Source organism: Oncorhynchus tshawytscha, linkage group LG20, assembly GCF_018296145.1.
Source record: "Oncorhynchus tshawytscha isolate Ot180627B linkage group LG20, Otsh_v2.0, whole genome shotgun sequence".
Taxonomy (NCBI): Eukaryota; Metazoa; Chordata; class Actinopteri; order Salmoniformes; family Salmonidae; genus Oncorhynchus; species Oncorhynchus tshawytscha.
The window spans coordinates 14,494,720-14,512,694 of record NC_056448.1 but is presented as its reverse complement, the minus strand read 5'-3'; the positions used below and the strand labels follow the sequence as shown (position 1 = coordinate 14,512,694).

The following is a 17,975-nucleotide window of genomic DNA, read 5'->3' as shown; positions in this document are numbered from 1 at the left end:
AACAGAACATGGCCAAGATGTTCAAATGTTCATAAATGACCAGCATGGTCGTATAATAATAAGGCAGAACAGTTGAAACTGGAGCAGCAGCACGGCCAGGTGGACTGGGGACAGCAAGGAGTCCTTTCATCAATATTATAAGGCTGTAACATAAAATTTGAAGAGTCAAGGGGTCTGAATACTTTCCCAAAGCACTGTTGTGGGAAACTTGTTTTGAGGTGTTAAATGGTAAAGTATGCGCTGGGAAAAGTGGAGTCTATCAGTGACCAGGAGTGGTCTTATTTTGATTCATTGTATTTCTTAAGAACAGTGGAAGATTGCAGTGAGCCTCAAAATAATCCTTACATCCAAAGAAGTTTTGTGTTTTGAACTTCGGAGTAGAGCACCCGTCAAAGGACTCATCTCAGGGGTGACGACAGATATTCAGGTTGAATACCCGAAGAACATTCCTGGTGTGGTTGGTGCCCGTCGTCTGACCCGCTGGGTCAGTGGAGAAAAATAATTAAGTCTGTCGGTCTGGTTGTTTTTTGATGAAGAGCAAATACCTACGCATGTGAAGCTTGGTTATGTAAGATACGCCGTAAGAGCTTTTGTTCCCAAACCACTGTAGTGTAAGAATTGTAAAGGATTTGTCAATGTTTTAATTGTGGGCAGACGGACAGAGTATATTGAAGAACAGTGTGTAGAAGGACGACAGTGTTTGTGGTGGGGATCATGATCCCGTGTTCCTGAGTGCCCTGTAAGCGTGAAGGAGATTGAGGTGGCAAAAGTTTGAGCGGTCAATCGAATCTCCTATGCGATGGCAGTTAAAAGAATTGAGAAAACAAGTGATGCCAGTGAAGATATGGTAGTGGATGCACCACAGCCTGTGGTAAATGTTTGCTGCCATTCAAAAGACACCGTGTGTTAAAAAGGTGGATTTTGAGGAATTCATTGCCATAGTTATAAACTGTACGGCACAATCCTCAATGAAGTATAAGAAACTTTGTGGCTGTGGCAGAAACATTTTTGGGACTTAAGTATTTTATCTGAAGACTTGCAAGGGGTACTGGCGCTGGAAGACCCATCCTCCCAGGTTTCCCTTGAGCCTGTATAGGGATCAGATCTGTTTTATTTTTTCACAGATTAGTTGTTTAGTTCATTTATTTTTTGGTCGTTTTTTTGTGGTATTTTGTTACATTTTTGGGAATCCTGTTTCTGTCCCGCACAGTATGTGGTGGTGGGATGCACAATAAATTGTGTGAAGGCCAATATACCATAGAAAAATATGATGCCTTCAGAAGGGAGGCCATGTGCTCTGGTATCGAGTCCTCATCTCCTGACAAATAAAATGCATCTAGTTTTAGCATGTTCATTGGCAGGCAATATGAAAATGAACGCTGTTGTGTTGGTATGAGCATGCGAGGTACAGTATATTGTGGTTCATGTGAGTTAGGAGTGGGCAGTGAGCTCATCATCCTAGGACTGAGGCAGTCATGTCCTCTATAGAGTCATTAACACTCGATGACGTTCAATGTCCTGCAACATATAGGTGACATAATTTTACTATTGGGCATATAAACTCACATCTAGTGTATGAGCAACACAAGCTCAACGGAAGCACACAAAAAAAGCACATAGCCTGGGTATGGCGGGTAACGTTAGCAAAATGCTTGTGTGTAAACAGTTTCCCCCTCCTCACTGACCTTGTGACAGCAGTCCTCTCCCTGCCTATCATTATAGGGGTTGCATTCGATGTCGTGCAACATGACCATATAGGCTGAGGTCAGGTTGATGCCCAGGCCTCCAGCCTTCGTAGACATTAAGAACTCAAAGATGTCAGCTCTGTCTTGCACTGGCCAATTAAAATTATTCTACAAGAGGATGGGAGAGACTTGGGAGCTAAAGAATCGGTTTGCAGCCACTTATTCAAAACACTTCAGTCTGCATTACCAACATTCATCTTGGCCAAACAGTTAATCTCACCTACAAAACTCAAACCACCAAAACAATTTATACATGTCTCAAAATAAGCTCGTTCGACCATAACACTGGCAACAATTTTCACTCAGAAAGCATACATTGTCACTCATAACACACTGACCTAAAAAACACTAACAGGGAGCATTACATAAATTAACTTTTCTCTTTTAAGTTTGAATGATTTTTCACATAAATCAGTATTTCATCACAGAATAAGAATAACACCTTTTCATTTGATTGACTATAGTATATATAACAAGATTGAATCAGAAATTCAGCAATTTGCTTCAATATACTTTTTTTCTCTATATCTTTGCATATAGTAATTTACTTGTGAAAAATAAAAAGTTGAAACAAAAAACAAATTCCTGAATTTCCAGGGCTGCAATAATAATTACAAAAAACAACATGTATCACCGCCTGGTATGGCAACTGCTCCCCCCACAACCGCAAGGCTCTCCAGAGGGTAGTGAGGTCTGCACAACGCATCACCGGGGGCAAACTACCGGCCCTCCAGGACACCTACACCACCCGATGTCACAGGAAGGCCATAAAGATCAACAAGGACAACAAACACCCGAGCCACTGCCTGTTCACCCCGCTATCATCCAGAAGGCGAGGTCAGTACAGGTGCATCAAAGCAGGGACCAAGAGACTGAAAAACAGCTTCTATCTCAAGGCCATCAGACTGTTAAACAGCCACCACTAACATTGAGTGGCTGCTGCCAACATACCGACTCAACTCCAGCCACTTTAATAATGGAAATTGATGTAAAAAATGTATCACTAGCCACTTTAAACAATAACACTTAATATAATGCTTACATACCCTACATTACCCATCTCATATGTATATACTGTACTCTATATCATCTACTGCATCTTTATGTAATACATGTATCACTAGCCACTTTAAACTATGCCACTTTGTTTACATACCCTACATTACTCATCTCATATGTATATACTGTACTCGATACCATCTACTGCATCTTGCCTATGCCGTTCTGTACCATCACTCATTCATATATCTTTATGTACATATTCTTTATCCCTTTACACTTGTGTGTATAAGGTAGTAGTTGTGGAATTGTTAGGTTAGATTACTCATTGGTTATTACTGCATTGTCGGAACTAGAAGCGCAAGCATTTCGCTACACTTGCATTAACATCTGCTAACCATGTGTATGTGACAAATAAAATTTGATTTGATTTTGTATTGTATAATCACTTATACTGTACAGTACTGTGAAGGTTCTAGTTCTACCCCTCTCTCCTGCATTTGGCCACAAGTTCTCATCAACATCACATCTTATGTCTTTGGCGATGCATCTTGGAAAGTATCTTTTGGAATGTCTAATCCAACCCTGGCAGTCTTCAGGAGAAGTGTCTCCACACCCTGGCAGTTTTCAGGAGAAGTGTCTCCACACCCTGGCAGTCTTCAGGAGAAGTGTCTCCACACCCTGGCAGTCTTCAGGAGAAGTGTCTCTACACCCTGGCAGTCTTCAGGAGAAGTGTCAGTCTTCAGGAGAAGTGTCTCCACACCCTGGCAGTCTTCAGGAGAAGTGTCTCCACACCCTGGCAGTCTTCAGGAGAAGTGTCTCCACACCCTGGCAGTCTTCAGGAGAAGTGTCTCCACACCCTGGCAGTCTTCAGGAGAAGTGTCTCCACACCCTGGCAGTCTTCAGGAGAAGTGTCTCCACACCCTGGCAGTCTTCAGGAGAAGTATCTCCACACCCTGGCAGTCTTCAGGAGAAGTGTCTCCACACCCTGGCAGTCTTCAGGAGAAGTGTCTCCACACCCTGCCAGTCTTCAGGAGAAGTGTCTCCACACCCTGCCAGTCTTCAGGAGAAGTGTCTCCACAGCCCCCGCATTCATGGCATCCAGTAAGCACATCTGGTCATGTGGATGGTGGTCATAAACCTTCCACCTCCACGCTGAGAAAAACTCCTCTATGGGGTTTAGGAAGGGGGAGTATGGAGACAGGAATAGTACTGACATCCTGGGATGTGCAGCAAACCAGTCTGTGACTGCAGCAGAGTGGTGGAATATCACATTATCCCACACAACAACGAAGGTAGGGGAGTTTCTTGCCCCTCTCTCCTCTACTGGCACAAGTCGATTATGCAGGTCATCCAGAAAATAAATTAGCCTCTCTGTATTGTAGGAGCCAATGAGTGGTATGTGACACAGCAAACCATCATTGGACAGTGCTGCACACATTGTGATGTTAGCTCCTCTCTGGCCTGGGACATCCACGGTCAGCACAACGATGTGCAGTTTGCCTGACTTCCATCTCCATTACTCTCTAAAATACAGTAAATCCAGTTTTACAGTACTTTACATTATGCATAGCTGTGTATGTACCCTGTTTTGGTTATTGAACAGACAACTTCCCTGGACATATTGATACCGGAGTTCTTTCACACGTTCACTGTTTCACCCTTATTTTATGTTTCTCTAGGACTCTGGCAATTGTCGTTGTGCTGACCGTATTCACATTCCCAAAAGTGATATTGTCTGCCAGCACTCTGTCCCAAATTTCTAGCAGTTTTGTAGTCAACAATGGCAATTTCCTGTGCATCTGATAATATTCTGCCTCTCCCTCCTATGGGAGGCAACCCTTGGATCCTACTGAAAAACACAAAACAATCAATATATTTCAAAATGTCAGTACATGTAAAAATGTGAACATACTGTAATATGTAGTTCAATTATCATTGAAGGATTGCACATCTCACCTGTTGTTTTTACGGAAAATTCATACTATTGATAAAACTGTTAAATGCTGCAGATTTGGTTGCACTTTAAACCAGCCTCTCTCAGAGAAGAGAGGCTGGTTTACAACATGGTCAATAATTGTGGCTCTTATCTCGCCAGAGACCACCGCTCTTGGTCTTCCTCTCCTTTGTTCTCCATGCATTCTCTCTCTCCCTGCCACTCTTCTTTCCCCACCAACCTGTCTTCCTTGATTCATGTTTCCGAACTAAATCATTCCGAAGCCATCTTCTTTTGTCTGTTTGGTAACGAGACTAAAAACAGGATACATGAGTAGGCTTTCAGCTGAAATTGCCATCAGCTGTGTTTAGAATGATTAAATATTCTGCTGAGATTTTCTATATGTTTCAATCTGGTTACTGCAGAAATGCACGACCTTTGCCATCATTCTGTTTTGAATGTGTTTTAAACAGTTTTGGAAACAGCATTTGAAAACATGTGCTACAAATATATAGTTCTGCAGGTGGTGGAGTATGAATGAGAAAAGAGTTCATGGATTTCTGAGAATGTGGTCATTGAATGCATTTTGTGCGAAAGCAAATGAAAAATGATTCACAGATTGGTCCACATACACTTCTGTTTCAATGACTGTGTGAAGAGTTTTGACAATGTGACTTCAGTTTTGACCAATGCATGTTAGCAAATTTGAAAAACTAGGGACAGAGTACAACGCCCGGATTCATCAGACAATTCCTACCTGTCAGACATGGGTGTTGACCCATCCAATCGAATGTAGCGATGCTTCACGTGCTTCGGGAACAATTCCTAGAATGTCCAGCATCATGGTGAACTGGCTGAAAAGCACCACTCTATCCCCCTGACAGAGGAACACAGTCACTGTGATTAATGACTACTGGACTGGAGGGATCAGAGAGAAATGTGGTTGACTGCATGTTAGAAGAGGAAAAGCCAAGGAAAGAGTGATTGTGATTGAGAGCAGGGAAGAGATGGAGTGTCTGACAAAGGTAGAGGAACGGGGAATAAAAGAGTGACTGGTTTTATGGGGGGGAGAAGAAACCCCCAGGGAGGGCGATGGAGAAGGCTATAGCTGGTTCATTACAGGTGAGGCATACTAGCGCATAATAAAGAAGCTGTCTCCATTTGTTCAACTTCCACTCCACTTTCACACCTTGTTTTTGAGAGAGGTCAGAAGCTGTGTGATCAGGCTGAGTTTCCCTGAGTCCAGGAGCATGTCTGTGTTCAGCTGATAGTCTTGTACGGACGGGTACTGCAGACAGAGCTGGTGCAGCTCAAAGTCTGTCATGACGTCCATATCCTCCTTGGTCAGCACTGGGTCTGCGTCACGGTGGGTCGGGTCAAGAGTCAAAGCAATTACAGACTGACCAAAACACACTGTAATACCCTTAGCTTCCAGAAGCCCCATCAACAGCAGTTGCTGTAGTGGTAGCAGTAGACGAAACAGCAGTAACTTTCATATTAGTGGTAGTGGAGGTAGAACTGCCAATAGCAGTTACTAACTCATTCAATAACTGTAATTCTCTTAAAACAGGTAAGTGTTCAGGCTTGACCTTGAGCATGAGTCACTCATAGCAGTCAGTTTAGTGGTGGTATAATGCTACCGGTGCAGCAGTGGATGATTGACCATCTTTTTCAACTGTTTTTATTCATTTCACCTTTATTTAACCAGGTAGGCCAGTTGAGAACAAGTTCTCATTTACAACTGCAACCTGGCCAAGATAAAGCAAAGCAGTGCGACACAAACAACACAGAGTTACACATGGAATAAACAAACATACAGTCAATAATTCAATAGAAAAAGTCTATATACAGTGTGTGCAAATGAGGTAGGATAAGGGAGGTAAGGCAATGAATAGGCCATAGTGGCAAAATAATTACAATATAGCAATTAAACACTGGAGTGATAAATGTGCAGAAGATGAGTATCATCCCATTGGTCAGTTCTCTCTCTGAAGACACATGGACACATGCCATGGTCTTAAATCAGTTAACCTGTGCATCTTAAAATTAAACTTGTTTGGCTTTTTAGGATTCCCTTAAGTATATTATCGCTTTTCAAATGACCAAGATACCTTTCTCTCTTTATTCCTCTCCCTAACATACTCTCTCCATTGGTGGATCCCTACAGCTTCTGCATCAAGGTGTTGTAGAGCTGCTGCTTCTTGTCACTCATGGCCCAGAATGTTGGTCATACACTAGACAACTTCTAAAATCTTAACTTACGTCAGCATTTCCCCCCCTATGACAACCGAGAAAAGCATGGCAGGATCAACTGGGGAATCATTGTGTATTGTGAGCACCCACGTCCTGGGGTTGAGGATGGACGGAATGAAACATTTGGGACAAGGAAATCAGGAAATGTGAGCACGTCCAAGTTGTTAAGATTTTAGAAGTTGAGGCTATCTCCATTTTAAAATAGTACATTTCCTTCTTCTTCATTGGCTGATTGCTCCCAACTCATAGGAATCCCCACCCAGTTGACTATTTTAAGATAGTGGAAGCCCTCAATGCCAAAACATATTATATCTCTCTCTCATCAGTGCATTCGTAACAACCTAACCATTATGAAACTTCTATTCAATCAAATAAGCCTCATGGAGCAAATGAGCAATTCAATGTTTTGTTGACCAATTTCGACACTCTCTCATTGACCCCCATACAAAAATTCCTCACTTTGTGGGTTTATTTTCGTGGACAGATTTTGGGCAGAGTAAAACCTATCACTTCACCTCTTCCTCTCTGCTGTTTCAACCAAGATGACCAATGAAAGCCCTCCCTCTCCCGGTGCCTCTAGCAATGTACTGATGTTGATGGCCAAGAGGTGGCACTAGAGCAGCGAAGCTCATGTTCTTCAGCTCATGCTCGGCGTTCTGAGCTTTCGGGACAGGCTGCGGTCATTTGGCGATAGTCCGAGCGTAGCTGGCAGCAGACACACGGCAGCTCAAGGAGCCACACAAGGTTCCCACAAGTAGTCTGTGAGGCATGGCAACCACTTGACTACCATGAATAATGAATGAGTCACAGGTTCAGCTTACAAAGACCTTTTCAGGTTCAGTCAAACACTGAATATATTATCATTATTGGAGTGTTAGCAGAAACCTGGCTGGGGTGACTTACACGGCTGATGGTTTTACAAGATCTCCACTAATTCCCCTGGATATTTCCAGAGGCACTTAGGCTAAGTGTCTCGCTCAGAAGACACCCAGCAGTTAGCTAACACAGTAGGATGTGAACCTGTAGTTTAATAGACTCGAGTGTACTTCTGTGTATAGTCATTCTTACATAACCGTCATTCTTCGATTTTGGACTTACGGGAAATTATTATGTTGTAGTCGACCCATTTGTTGAGAATATCATATCGAAAGAACCTGCCATCCTCCACAGACCATATACACACACACAATATAAATAGGACAATCTAAACTGAATCTATATTTGGGAATCCTTTCGCTTCTGGTGACTTAAACCAACAGGTTGAAATCTGTATAATCAAATCAATGTTAAGCCTTAACCATGATGGCGACAGTATGATGTGTCCCACCACTCAGAATGAACAGATGAGTCACTCACCATAGTACACCAGAGAAGCAAGACCAAACTAACAGCTGATTGAAGACGGGACAGCCGGGCATTTGTGCAGTTGACTCTGTTTCCATGGTAACTTGGATTCTTTACAATGGTTGTTCCTTGCTTTAAAAGGAAACAGGAACGAGATGGCCTGAATGGTCTTCCCCCAAACCCTGCCAACAGAAGACAGGAGGTGGTTCATTACAAACACTGATTTACAGAGACTGGATTAGCACAACAAAAAGAGAGCCCCGCTTCCCAATCACATTACCACAGGATTTCATCTGTTGTCATGCCATGTGTGCCGAGTCTCAGAGGAGCTGAAATAAACTGTTGGAGACTGGTCAGGAATAACAACTCGCCATTTCATCAGCAAGGATTCCACTCAGGTTGTTCTGGTATAGCAGAGTCAGACAATTTTGACCAATTAGCTGATAAGGCTTCAACTGGAACCAGGAGAGGTCAAAGTAACAGAAGGATGTGTGTGTGTGCGTTCAAAACTGCCTATGTACATCAAATCAAATCAAATTTTATTGGTCACATACACGTGTTTAGCAGATGTTATTGCGGGTGTAGTGAAATGCTTGTGTTTCTAGCTCGAACAGTGGAGTAATATCTAACAATTTCACAACATATACCCAATACACACAAATCTAAGTAAAGGAATGGAATTAAGAATAGTTATTTCCGGCTGTATGTAATAACACAGAAATGTTCTGGACTAACAATGTAAGGAATAATACATTAAAAAAAACAAAATACTCCATAGTTTACCAAGAACTAAAAGCAAGGCAGCCCTCTCTGTCGGTGCCATTATCAATTATTTACATGTATTAGATTGTGTTTGTCTATGAAAATCATTCTACATAAATATCTGAATGTGTATGTCAATGAGATGAGTATAAAACCAGCAGCTAAACCCACTTGCTGTTGAGGATCTCAGGCTGTTTCTGAAAGCCCTTGTTCCTCTCCACCGCTTGAGTCACGTCTTGCATCATCTTGTTGGTGATGTTCTCACACTTGGTCAAGAGGCTGCGCGCCAAGTCCTGTTCCCTCAGGACCACACAACAGCCCTGCACCAGGTCAGTGGAGAGGCCGTTCCCTCCGTCGAGAACAGCCACCTGAGGGTACACACACACTTTAGACCAATTAGCTAGTAAGGCTTCAACTGTAACTTGGAGAGGTCATAGTAACATAGGGAATTCAGTAATGAATCACGATGAAAAGAAAACTGTGTGTGGGTTCATACAGGTTTTTTGTGCCACTCACCAGATTCTCCCACTCGTTAAATAGGCGAAGCTCGACAATCTTCTGGGCCTTCTTCACAGAGCAGCCAGAGATGAGACAGCTCAACCGGCGATGCCTCCTGGAAAAACCAGAGGATCTGGCCCTTCACATTAGACCCTGTTCCAACCTCCTGATCTGAGCCTGAGGCATCCAAGTTCCATCTCCATGCCCTCAGCAGACACATCAAAGTCATCACTGGCCTCGTCCTCAGAGCTGGTGCCTGGATCTGGAATCACCTTCCTCCTTTTGTCTGCTCCTTCGGGCAGCCTATTGAAGGTCTTAATTATGCTCCCATTGGTAGGCTTGTGAGGTAGTGATTGGGGATGACCAGGGAGTTTGGCTGCTTGGGCTGCCTGGCATGCTGAGGTTTAGGGGGGAAAACTAGCTGATGATGATGCCTGGGTGTCCTCTTGACTGGACCTCTCTAAGGAAGGAAAAATAATCAGTCTACAGGACCTGGGAGGGAATTTGGGCTACCTATTGCCTCAAATACTTTTTTCTCAAATAAATCAAATTGATGCTATTCTTTTAACACATGAAACTATAGGGCTAAAAGACAGCAAAGGATTTAACTAGTTACCTAAAATAATGTACATGTTTTTGTTTTGTATAAACAGGCACACATAACAGACACATACACATGCACCATGAAACACAAAACTCTCACCCTCCTCTGAAAACTTGCACAGTGCTTATAGGATTTCCTCAAAATGTCTACCATGCTCCAGAAGTGGTTCTCTAAGCTCTTGTGTGCATGCAAGATAAGACAAATAGACACCGTTGTAAACCAAAAGCACACATTTTTTGTCAAAATAATTATTCATATGCAGCTCCCACATTTCAAACAATTTTGGTTCACATTTGCCAACATTTAGGATATTCATGAATGTGTTGTGGAACTGCAGTGACAGAGAACACAGGCACTGTAGAGAGGGATTCTACAGCCTTAGTCTGTAGAATGGGGAACTTAGTCTGCAGCTCTTCCAGCTGGGCTCTGGACCCTCGTCCTCAGAAACATCTGTTTGGTTGGACAAAAACACACTGGCGCGTGAATTCCGAAGGCAGACAGGCCAATTAGAGTGTGAGCTCCTCCCCACGCAAGCCTACCCCTCTGTACTGGAGATGACAAATAACAAATGAACAAGCAAGATGGCAGTATATCATCTTGGTCAGGGAAATAAACCACTAACCTCAAGGTCAAAACTCCAGGTGGGGCACAGGGCTCTTGTGCACTTGAGCGCGGCACTTTAGCCAAATTACTTCAGTAAATCTCTAGCTCAACACAGATGACTCACACATCAGGTGTAAACTGAGTATGCACCCCCACCCTGGTTTGGGGGTGGCATGGAGGCTGAAGGAGGTATTGGACTGCAGTCAGGTGGACTCTAGGACCGGGACGAGACCAGTATTGTAATATTTTTTCCAACGCACAAATGTGCCACTGGATTACAACATGATGTGTGTTTCCAGCATTAGGGCTGTTTTCCTAAAGAAGTTAAATCCGCTTTGTGTTTTGTTTCCTTACCTCGATACCAACGAGTATTGCGATACTGGTATTGTCCTGGCCCTAGTGGACTCACCCCTAAATCTTCCTGGAGGGCTGGTTTCTTGCTGGAGTTGGATGCCCCACTCTCCTGGGAGCTGTTACACACCTCTAGTCTCCTCTTACGGGCTGGGTCTAAAACAGGACATTAAGGGGGGCATATTAACACACCATGAACATCACCACACTGTCTCTAGTTTGTGTTGCTGGGAATAGAAACCCCAGAGATGAATTGCACTTATCTCAGTTAAACTTATCTTTCATGTTTACGTTTCACTAACTCATTGAATTCCATGTCACAGAACATGACACAGCAGACCCCATCCCATTCCATAGTATTGATCAAAGAAAACATGAGCTTTGGTAACATTTTCCTCAAAATCTTGAATAGTGTGTGTACAGTATGTGTGTAATGTGTTTGGCATAAGATCCCCCTAATCGCTTGTACATGCCTTGTGTTGAAGGTATGCTGCAGATAAGAGGACTGATTTCCTCAGCCCTGTGTAAACCTAGAGTGATGAGGTCTGATTTACAGTATTTAGATGAGTTTGGTGACTAACTTACCTCCCAACAACATCATGGATGACCCAGATATCTCCTCATCTGATTCAGAGTCTAGTACCAAACTGTCCATGCCTCTCATTGAGCCAGGCCCTGGGGGACATTTGGGCTCTGAGGTCTCCAAGACAACAGTCTCTGCAAGTGAAAAATGTCAAAGAAAAAGACTCACAAGTGCCTACTGTGAGAGCATGTTTACTGTTTTGGGCGATGCCTTATTTTGCTATATATTTGGTGTGGTCAGGGTTTATGTAAGGGTTACATTTTTTCAAACGTGTCTTGGTTTACATCCCAGTAAGTGTCAATACTGGGTCTGGTATCAGGCACTACAGGGACCACCCTTGCCAACCCCAACCCAAAAATATTACTTTCTTCGATAAGTGTTACGTCTATGTCAGGGTTTCCCAAATACGGTCCTGGAGCCTCCTAGTACTACACAACTGACTTAAATAAGAGGCAGCTGGGTAGCCTAGTGGTTAGAGCATTGGACTAGTAACCGAAAGGTTGCAAGTTCAAATCCCCGAGCTGACAAGGTACAAAATCTATCGTTCTGCCCCTGAACAGGCAGTTAACCCAATGTTCCTAGGCCGTTATTGAAAATAAGAGTTTGTTCTTAACTGACTTGCCTAGTAAAATAAAAGTTTTTTTTTTTTTAAAAACAACTCATCATCAAGCTTTGATTATTTGAATCAGCTGTGTAGTGCTAGGGCAAATACACAAACGTGTTGTTCGAGCTAAACAATATCTTTAAAACAAACAATCCAGCAAACATGACCGTTCGTTGTCAGTAAGAATCACAACCTACCTAGCTAATGGATCTTTCACCAGACAGGATTTCAAACATTATTGTTTTAGATTGATGCTGATTAACTAACGTTAGCTACCTAGCTTGCATTCCGTATATTGAGATAGAGAGTACCCTGCTAATGTCGACACTAACTACTGTACGTGCACGTGAATTAGTCTGCCTCTGACTAGTAAAATAGCTAGCTACACCCTTGCCATCAGGCGTCCTCTTTACTGATTACATACACATATGTAGAACGCTTAGTTCCATTAATTGCAGATAGCTAGCTACAACCTTGTTTCCGCTGAATTACAAAAACAGCACGTGGTCAGACAGACCAGCCAATCAGAGACAAGTGCGCATTGCGATCTCGTGCAAAAAAAAAATCACAATTTAAAGGGATAACACTCAGTAGGTGACACATTAATTACATTTTATTGAGCACCTTGGACAGCTCCAATAATTTCAACGATTTGGAGTCACTGGTGCATAGGTGCTTTTTCTAAACTGGAGATGCCTTCTCTGACATAATTCAAAGGGGTTTGGAGTTTTATTAACCAAGTACTGTAAAATTATCCCTATAATAGTATATTTTAACCACATAGCCTAAACAGGCTGCCAGGATTCAGATCATTCGGGATTCAGAAAATACAAGATACAGTTTGAGAGAACAATGATGTTGGATGTTTCAAAAATACACATTCACATTCTATAATAATGTGTGGTTGCAGCAGTACCCGATACGTGTGGATGATTGGGTTCAGGCTTTGCTTTATGGCTCCCCAGATGCTCAATTTCGAGCAGTTGCCTATATTTCCTCCAGGTGACATAACTCCTCCACCCCATTAATAACACCGCTACCAGCGAACACATCAATCTGAGGATTGAGACGGCTGCCCCCAGTCTGGCTGGAATGCAAGTCACATGGTCTGTGAATGTAACCAAGATTAACAGGCACAGACCATGTGCATGAAATCTCCAACATCTTGAGTGGCTCAATCAGCACATCAGCTACGCATTGGCTACTATCGATTGATAAAATAACAATGAGTGGTTTTGAACGATCCAAGGAAGAATAACTGCTGCTGTAATTGTAAATCATCTGGACTAAGCAACTAGTCAACCTATTACTTTCAATGTTTAAGAGTAGGCTACAATATTAGCCCTAGTAACCTACACTTGATCAATTGAGAGGTTTGGTTGATGAAACAATCCACTGGGCAAAAAATGGTTGAATCAACATTGGTTCCACGTCATTTAAAAAAAACGAATATATGTGATGACTTGAATCAAGTGGAAAAACTGATTGGATTTGCAAAAAGTCATCGATGTAAGGGAATTTCACGGTAGCCAGTGGGCCCATTCAAACCTACCACCGCCAAAATGATGTGGTGGCCTATCTATATCAGTAGCCTAAACTACATCAAATGGACAAAACATGTTTTCATGATTATTATTATCTCTTACATTCGATACCAGCCTAAAGTAGTGCATGCTGATAAAAGGCATAGCAGATTTTTTGATCAGAAGAATATTGGATGATGGGAAAACTCCTGAACAAGATATGCTATCTTTTAGGCTATGTATTTGTATTGCTTTACATTTACGTTAGTTGGTATTTAATGACAATGGATATAAGAGTGCATTTTCAATGTAATCCACATTTTATTGACATAGACATTATGTATGCTCTTATAAATGGATAAGTCAAAATCACACAATATGAGTCGATTTTGCACTTTTGATTTTGTGTAAACGGTAGGCTATCCCACTGGTATTTTACAGTGAACATCAGAGTGGACATCATTGAGAGCTCCCATGTAGGCTCCCACGCCTAGGTTATGAGCATATGTAATATGCCCTCAATGATTTTTTCCCCCCTTATCTCGGTGTTCATACTTGAACAGTCTCACTTGTAAGACATTGTTTTTCTCTACTGACATGCTTACTTTCCTTGAATGAATATTCGAAAAAATGTTGCAACCTTTTCAATGACGTCAAGACGGTTGTTTTGGTCCTGTCTATCCAATTGGAGCCATCACTTACATTCTACAGGAGCCGAAATGGGTCTAATATTGCTCCGTAGCTGTCCTCCAGGACATACCACAACGCCCTTCGGCGGGTGTATGGTGGTACCCGAATGTTGCTTTAAACAGCAGCACTGACATGGAAACCCCTTTGCAGTTGCAGAACGATTTCCTTCAAGAGCAGCAGTTCCAGCATCACTGTAAGTACCAGCACTACTGCGGACCAGAGGAACGGCTCACTAAGGAGCGCAACCAATGCTGCACCTGCAATAACTGTACATGTGATGCAAGAAAAAGCCTAGTTTTTCGCGGGACGTCGCCGAACACTCAAGGAACTTTAAGGACGCCATCCGTAACGTATTCGAGGCAAGGTTCTCAGTTTAGCGTCTGTGAGTTCACGCCCTCCAGTCATGGTAGTTCATCCAGACATCATTACCATCAGCAGTGCCACAATCGGCAGCGGGGCAGCCCGAGCAGCAGCCACAGAGACAGTAACTCGTATAACGAAATAGCCATGAGTAGCTGCAGATACAACGGTGGCGTAATGCGACCGCTGAGCAACTTGAGCTCGTCCCGCAGAAACCTACATGAGTTTGATTCCGAATCCCAGCCTTTACAACCAATCTCTACCGCAGATGCGTCGGACACCCTAGCCTCTAAACCGGAGAACAATTCCACCACCCTAATGCCTTATGCATCGGGAGACGGAGGGGGTGGATGTAACAACAGTGGCAGTAAATCTGGTAAAAAGAAGAACCAGAACATTGGGCAAAAGCTTGGACATAGAAGGGCCTTGTTTGAGAAAAGGAAGCGTCTCAGCGACTATGCTTTGATCTTTGGGATGTTTGGGATCGTAGTTATGGTTATAGAGACTGAACTCTCATGGGGAGCCTATGGAAAGGTGCGTAACTCAAACCCGGTAGGCTGAAGGTCCATCTTGGTCAGAAGGATTCATTGACTGGCATGTCGAGTTTACCAGGAAAAACCGCAAGTTACATTTTTTAGGGATTTAAACCAGTAGTAGCATAGTTGACTTGTTTTCTTTACACATAAAATATTTAGACTGTGAAGACTTAACCCATAAACCATCTGATCAGCCATAACTTGCATGGCTGGTCTCTCTCTTGCAGCCTGGTCTCATAGACTAGACACAAAAATTGGTATGATATGTTACGTTTGGTGTGTTTACATAAGACAGACGGATACATAGGGTGATCGGTCAGGGTGAATGGGTGGGCATATAAAGCAGACCTCTAGAAAGCGAACCCCTAGCAACCGAAAGGTTGCGAGTTTGAATCACATCATGGACAACTTTAGCTAATTAGCAACTTTTCAACTACTTATTGCTTTTAGCTACTTTGCAACTACTTAGCTTGTTAGCTAACACTAACCTTAACCCTATTAGCTAACTCCTAAACTTAACACTCAACCATAGCCTAGCTAACGTTAGTCAACTAGCTAACGTTAGCCACCAAGCCACCTAACTAGAATTCATAACATATCATACGTTTTTCAAATTTGTAATATATTGTACATTTACAAGTTCGAAATATTGTCATATTGCAAATGTGTAACATATTGTACATTTGGAAAATGTGTAACATAAGGTACGTTTTTCAAATTCGTAACATATAATACAAATTGTAATTCTTAACATATCATATGAAATGAGTGATGGACATCCACAAATTAATACATACCATATGAAACGTAACATATCATACTAAATGGAGTGTCCCGGGTTTACATACCGAATAATACAAAATGCTTCGAGACCAGGTTACTTTTTGAGCCAAGTGGGTTTACAAACTCCATTGACAGTGACACATGATCTCTCAAGCATTAAAGGGATGTCCTCTGTTGGCCTTAAAAGAAAACTCCACTCAAAAACTATCTTTTGGTATTTTTTTCATTAGTCCACTGTTGATACAGTCCCAAAATGTTTTGCATGTCAGCATTCAAGTTTTCAAGATATAGATCTTTCAAAATAAAGAAAGTGTTACAGTATGATGTGCTTTGCTAGGCTTTACTAATATACTGTAGCCTTGTACTATATTGAACTAGCGATGTGCAAATCCAATATATAGGCCTACCTTACAGGAGTTTCCTGAAATGTTAATGATTCAATATATAATAGCATATTTCTATTTTGTAAGATACTGTTTGTTGCATGAATGCATGTGTTGTTGTATTACTATTGTTATTTCTCTCTTTACAGGAGTCATTGTATTCATTAGCTCTAAAATGCCTGATAAGCCTTTCTACAATCATTCTGCTTGGTCTGATTATCATATACCACGCAAGGGAGATTCAGGTAACATGGTTATTCTTCATGTCATTGTCATTCACATCCCTTGAGCGGTTAGCTGTGGTTATAATAGTGTCATAATAGTGTTATTACACATTTGCTATCCAAGTGTACCATGCTGTCAAAGTGCACAGTGAGAAAAAGTATAAACATCTATGCACTCACTACTGTCATTCCTTGCTCTGGATAAGGGCATCTGCTAAATGACTAAAACATTTCTTATCAGTATGAGTGTGAGTTTGCAGAATAATTGTATCCAAGACATCCAAACCAAATCAAATTTTATTGGTCATGTACACATATTTTGTAGATATTATCGTATGTTCAGCTAAATGCTTATGTTTCTAGCTCCAACATTGATGCGATAAGTCGATTTAACTGACTTCACTGAGTGCAATTACTCTGAAATGAAATGGATTTCCAAATTAAGTACATTTCCTCCTTAGCGGGTGACATAATCTAATTATGTGGCATTGAAAACTTAAACGGACTTATAAATATCTTCATGAGATGAGTTCCTTTATCATAACCAAAATAATATTTCTCCATTGTTTGCTCCACAAACAATGGTATATCTCTCTACCTATTGCTCCAGGTTTTTCTTATCATTGGAGACTTTGTAAACAAAAAGCTTCAAAAAATGAATTCCTATGTTGCTCTAATGGGATGTCATTCCTTGCTCACTCTGATGGTTTATGCTTATCTAATCTGGAGAGTCTAGCTTTAAGAAGTTGTTATTCCAATGTCTACTTCAGTCTGTTATAATTTCTATTTCATTTGTAGTCTTTTAGGTATTTGTGATTTCAACAATAATTGCTAACTTATTAAAACACCCTAACAAGAAAGGTATTAATACATATGAACATGTGTTTTAACATATTAAAACACCCAATGAGAAAGATCATCTTATTAATTGGAGAATACTTATTCTAATTTGTTTGAGAATCAGTGGGTAGAATAGGAGCAGCAGCCAAATCAATATTTTACTATGATAGTGGCTGGCACTTGCATCTCATCTCAAGATTGGCTCCTGCATCTTCCAAACCTTCAGGGGTTAACTGGTCTGGATTGTCAGCTTCCTTGAATGGTTCGAGCACTTGGACAAACTCAATTTTATGACCTTGCGTCAGAGCATTGTTGCATTACTTAACGTTTTTTCTTCCTGCAATTCAGCACTTA

At 41.8% G+C, this 17,975-nt stretch overlaps 1 protein-coding gene and 1 long non-coding RNA gene across 4 annotated transcripts in view; one reads left to right on the top strand and one right to left on the bottom strand.

Moving 5' to 3' along the window:
- Positions 1-6,540: 6,540 nt before the first annotated feature.
- LOC112219401 lies at positions 6,541-12,772 on the bottom strand. 2 transcript variants are annotated; one of them, XR_002948752.2, is made up of 7 exons: positions 12,480-12,772; positions 11,681-11,812; positions 11,154-11,251; positions 10,241-10,958; positions 9,556-9,997; positions 9,211-9,407; positions 6,541-8,459 (listed from the first exon to the last, which is right to left on the bottom strand). It is a non-coding gene; the product is annotated as an uncharacterized LOC112219401 (long non-coding RNA). The 2 variants fall into 2 exon arrangements; XR_002948751.2 differs by having other exon boundaries at positions 10,241-11,251.
- Positions 12,773-14,441: 1,669 nt separating this feature from the next.
- Positions 14,442-17,975, top strand: part of kcnn2 (potassium calcium-activated channel subfamily N member 2) — a 30,564-nt gene continuing 27,030 nt past the window's right edge. The window contains exons 1-2 of one of the 2 annotated variants that reach the window (XM_024380620.2): positions 14,442-15,389; positions 16,707-16,802. In XM_024380620.2, the coding sequence (XP_024236388.2) occupies positions 14,628-15,389; positions 16,707-16,802 (858 nt within the window). In that variant the 5' untranslated portion in view covers positions 14,442-14,627. The remainder of the gene's footprint in view (positions 15,390-16,706; positions 16,803-17,975) is intronic. The other variant, XM_024380619.2, reaches the window with a different exon arrangement.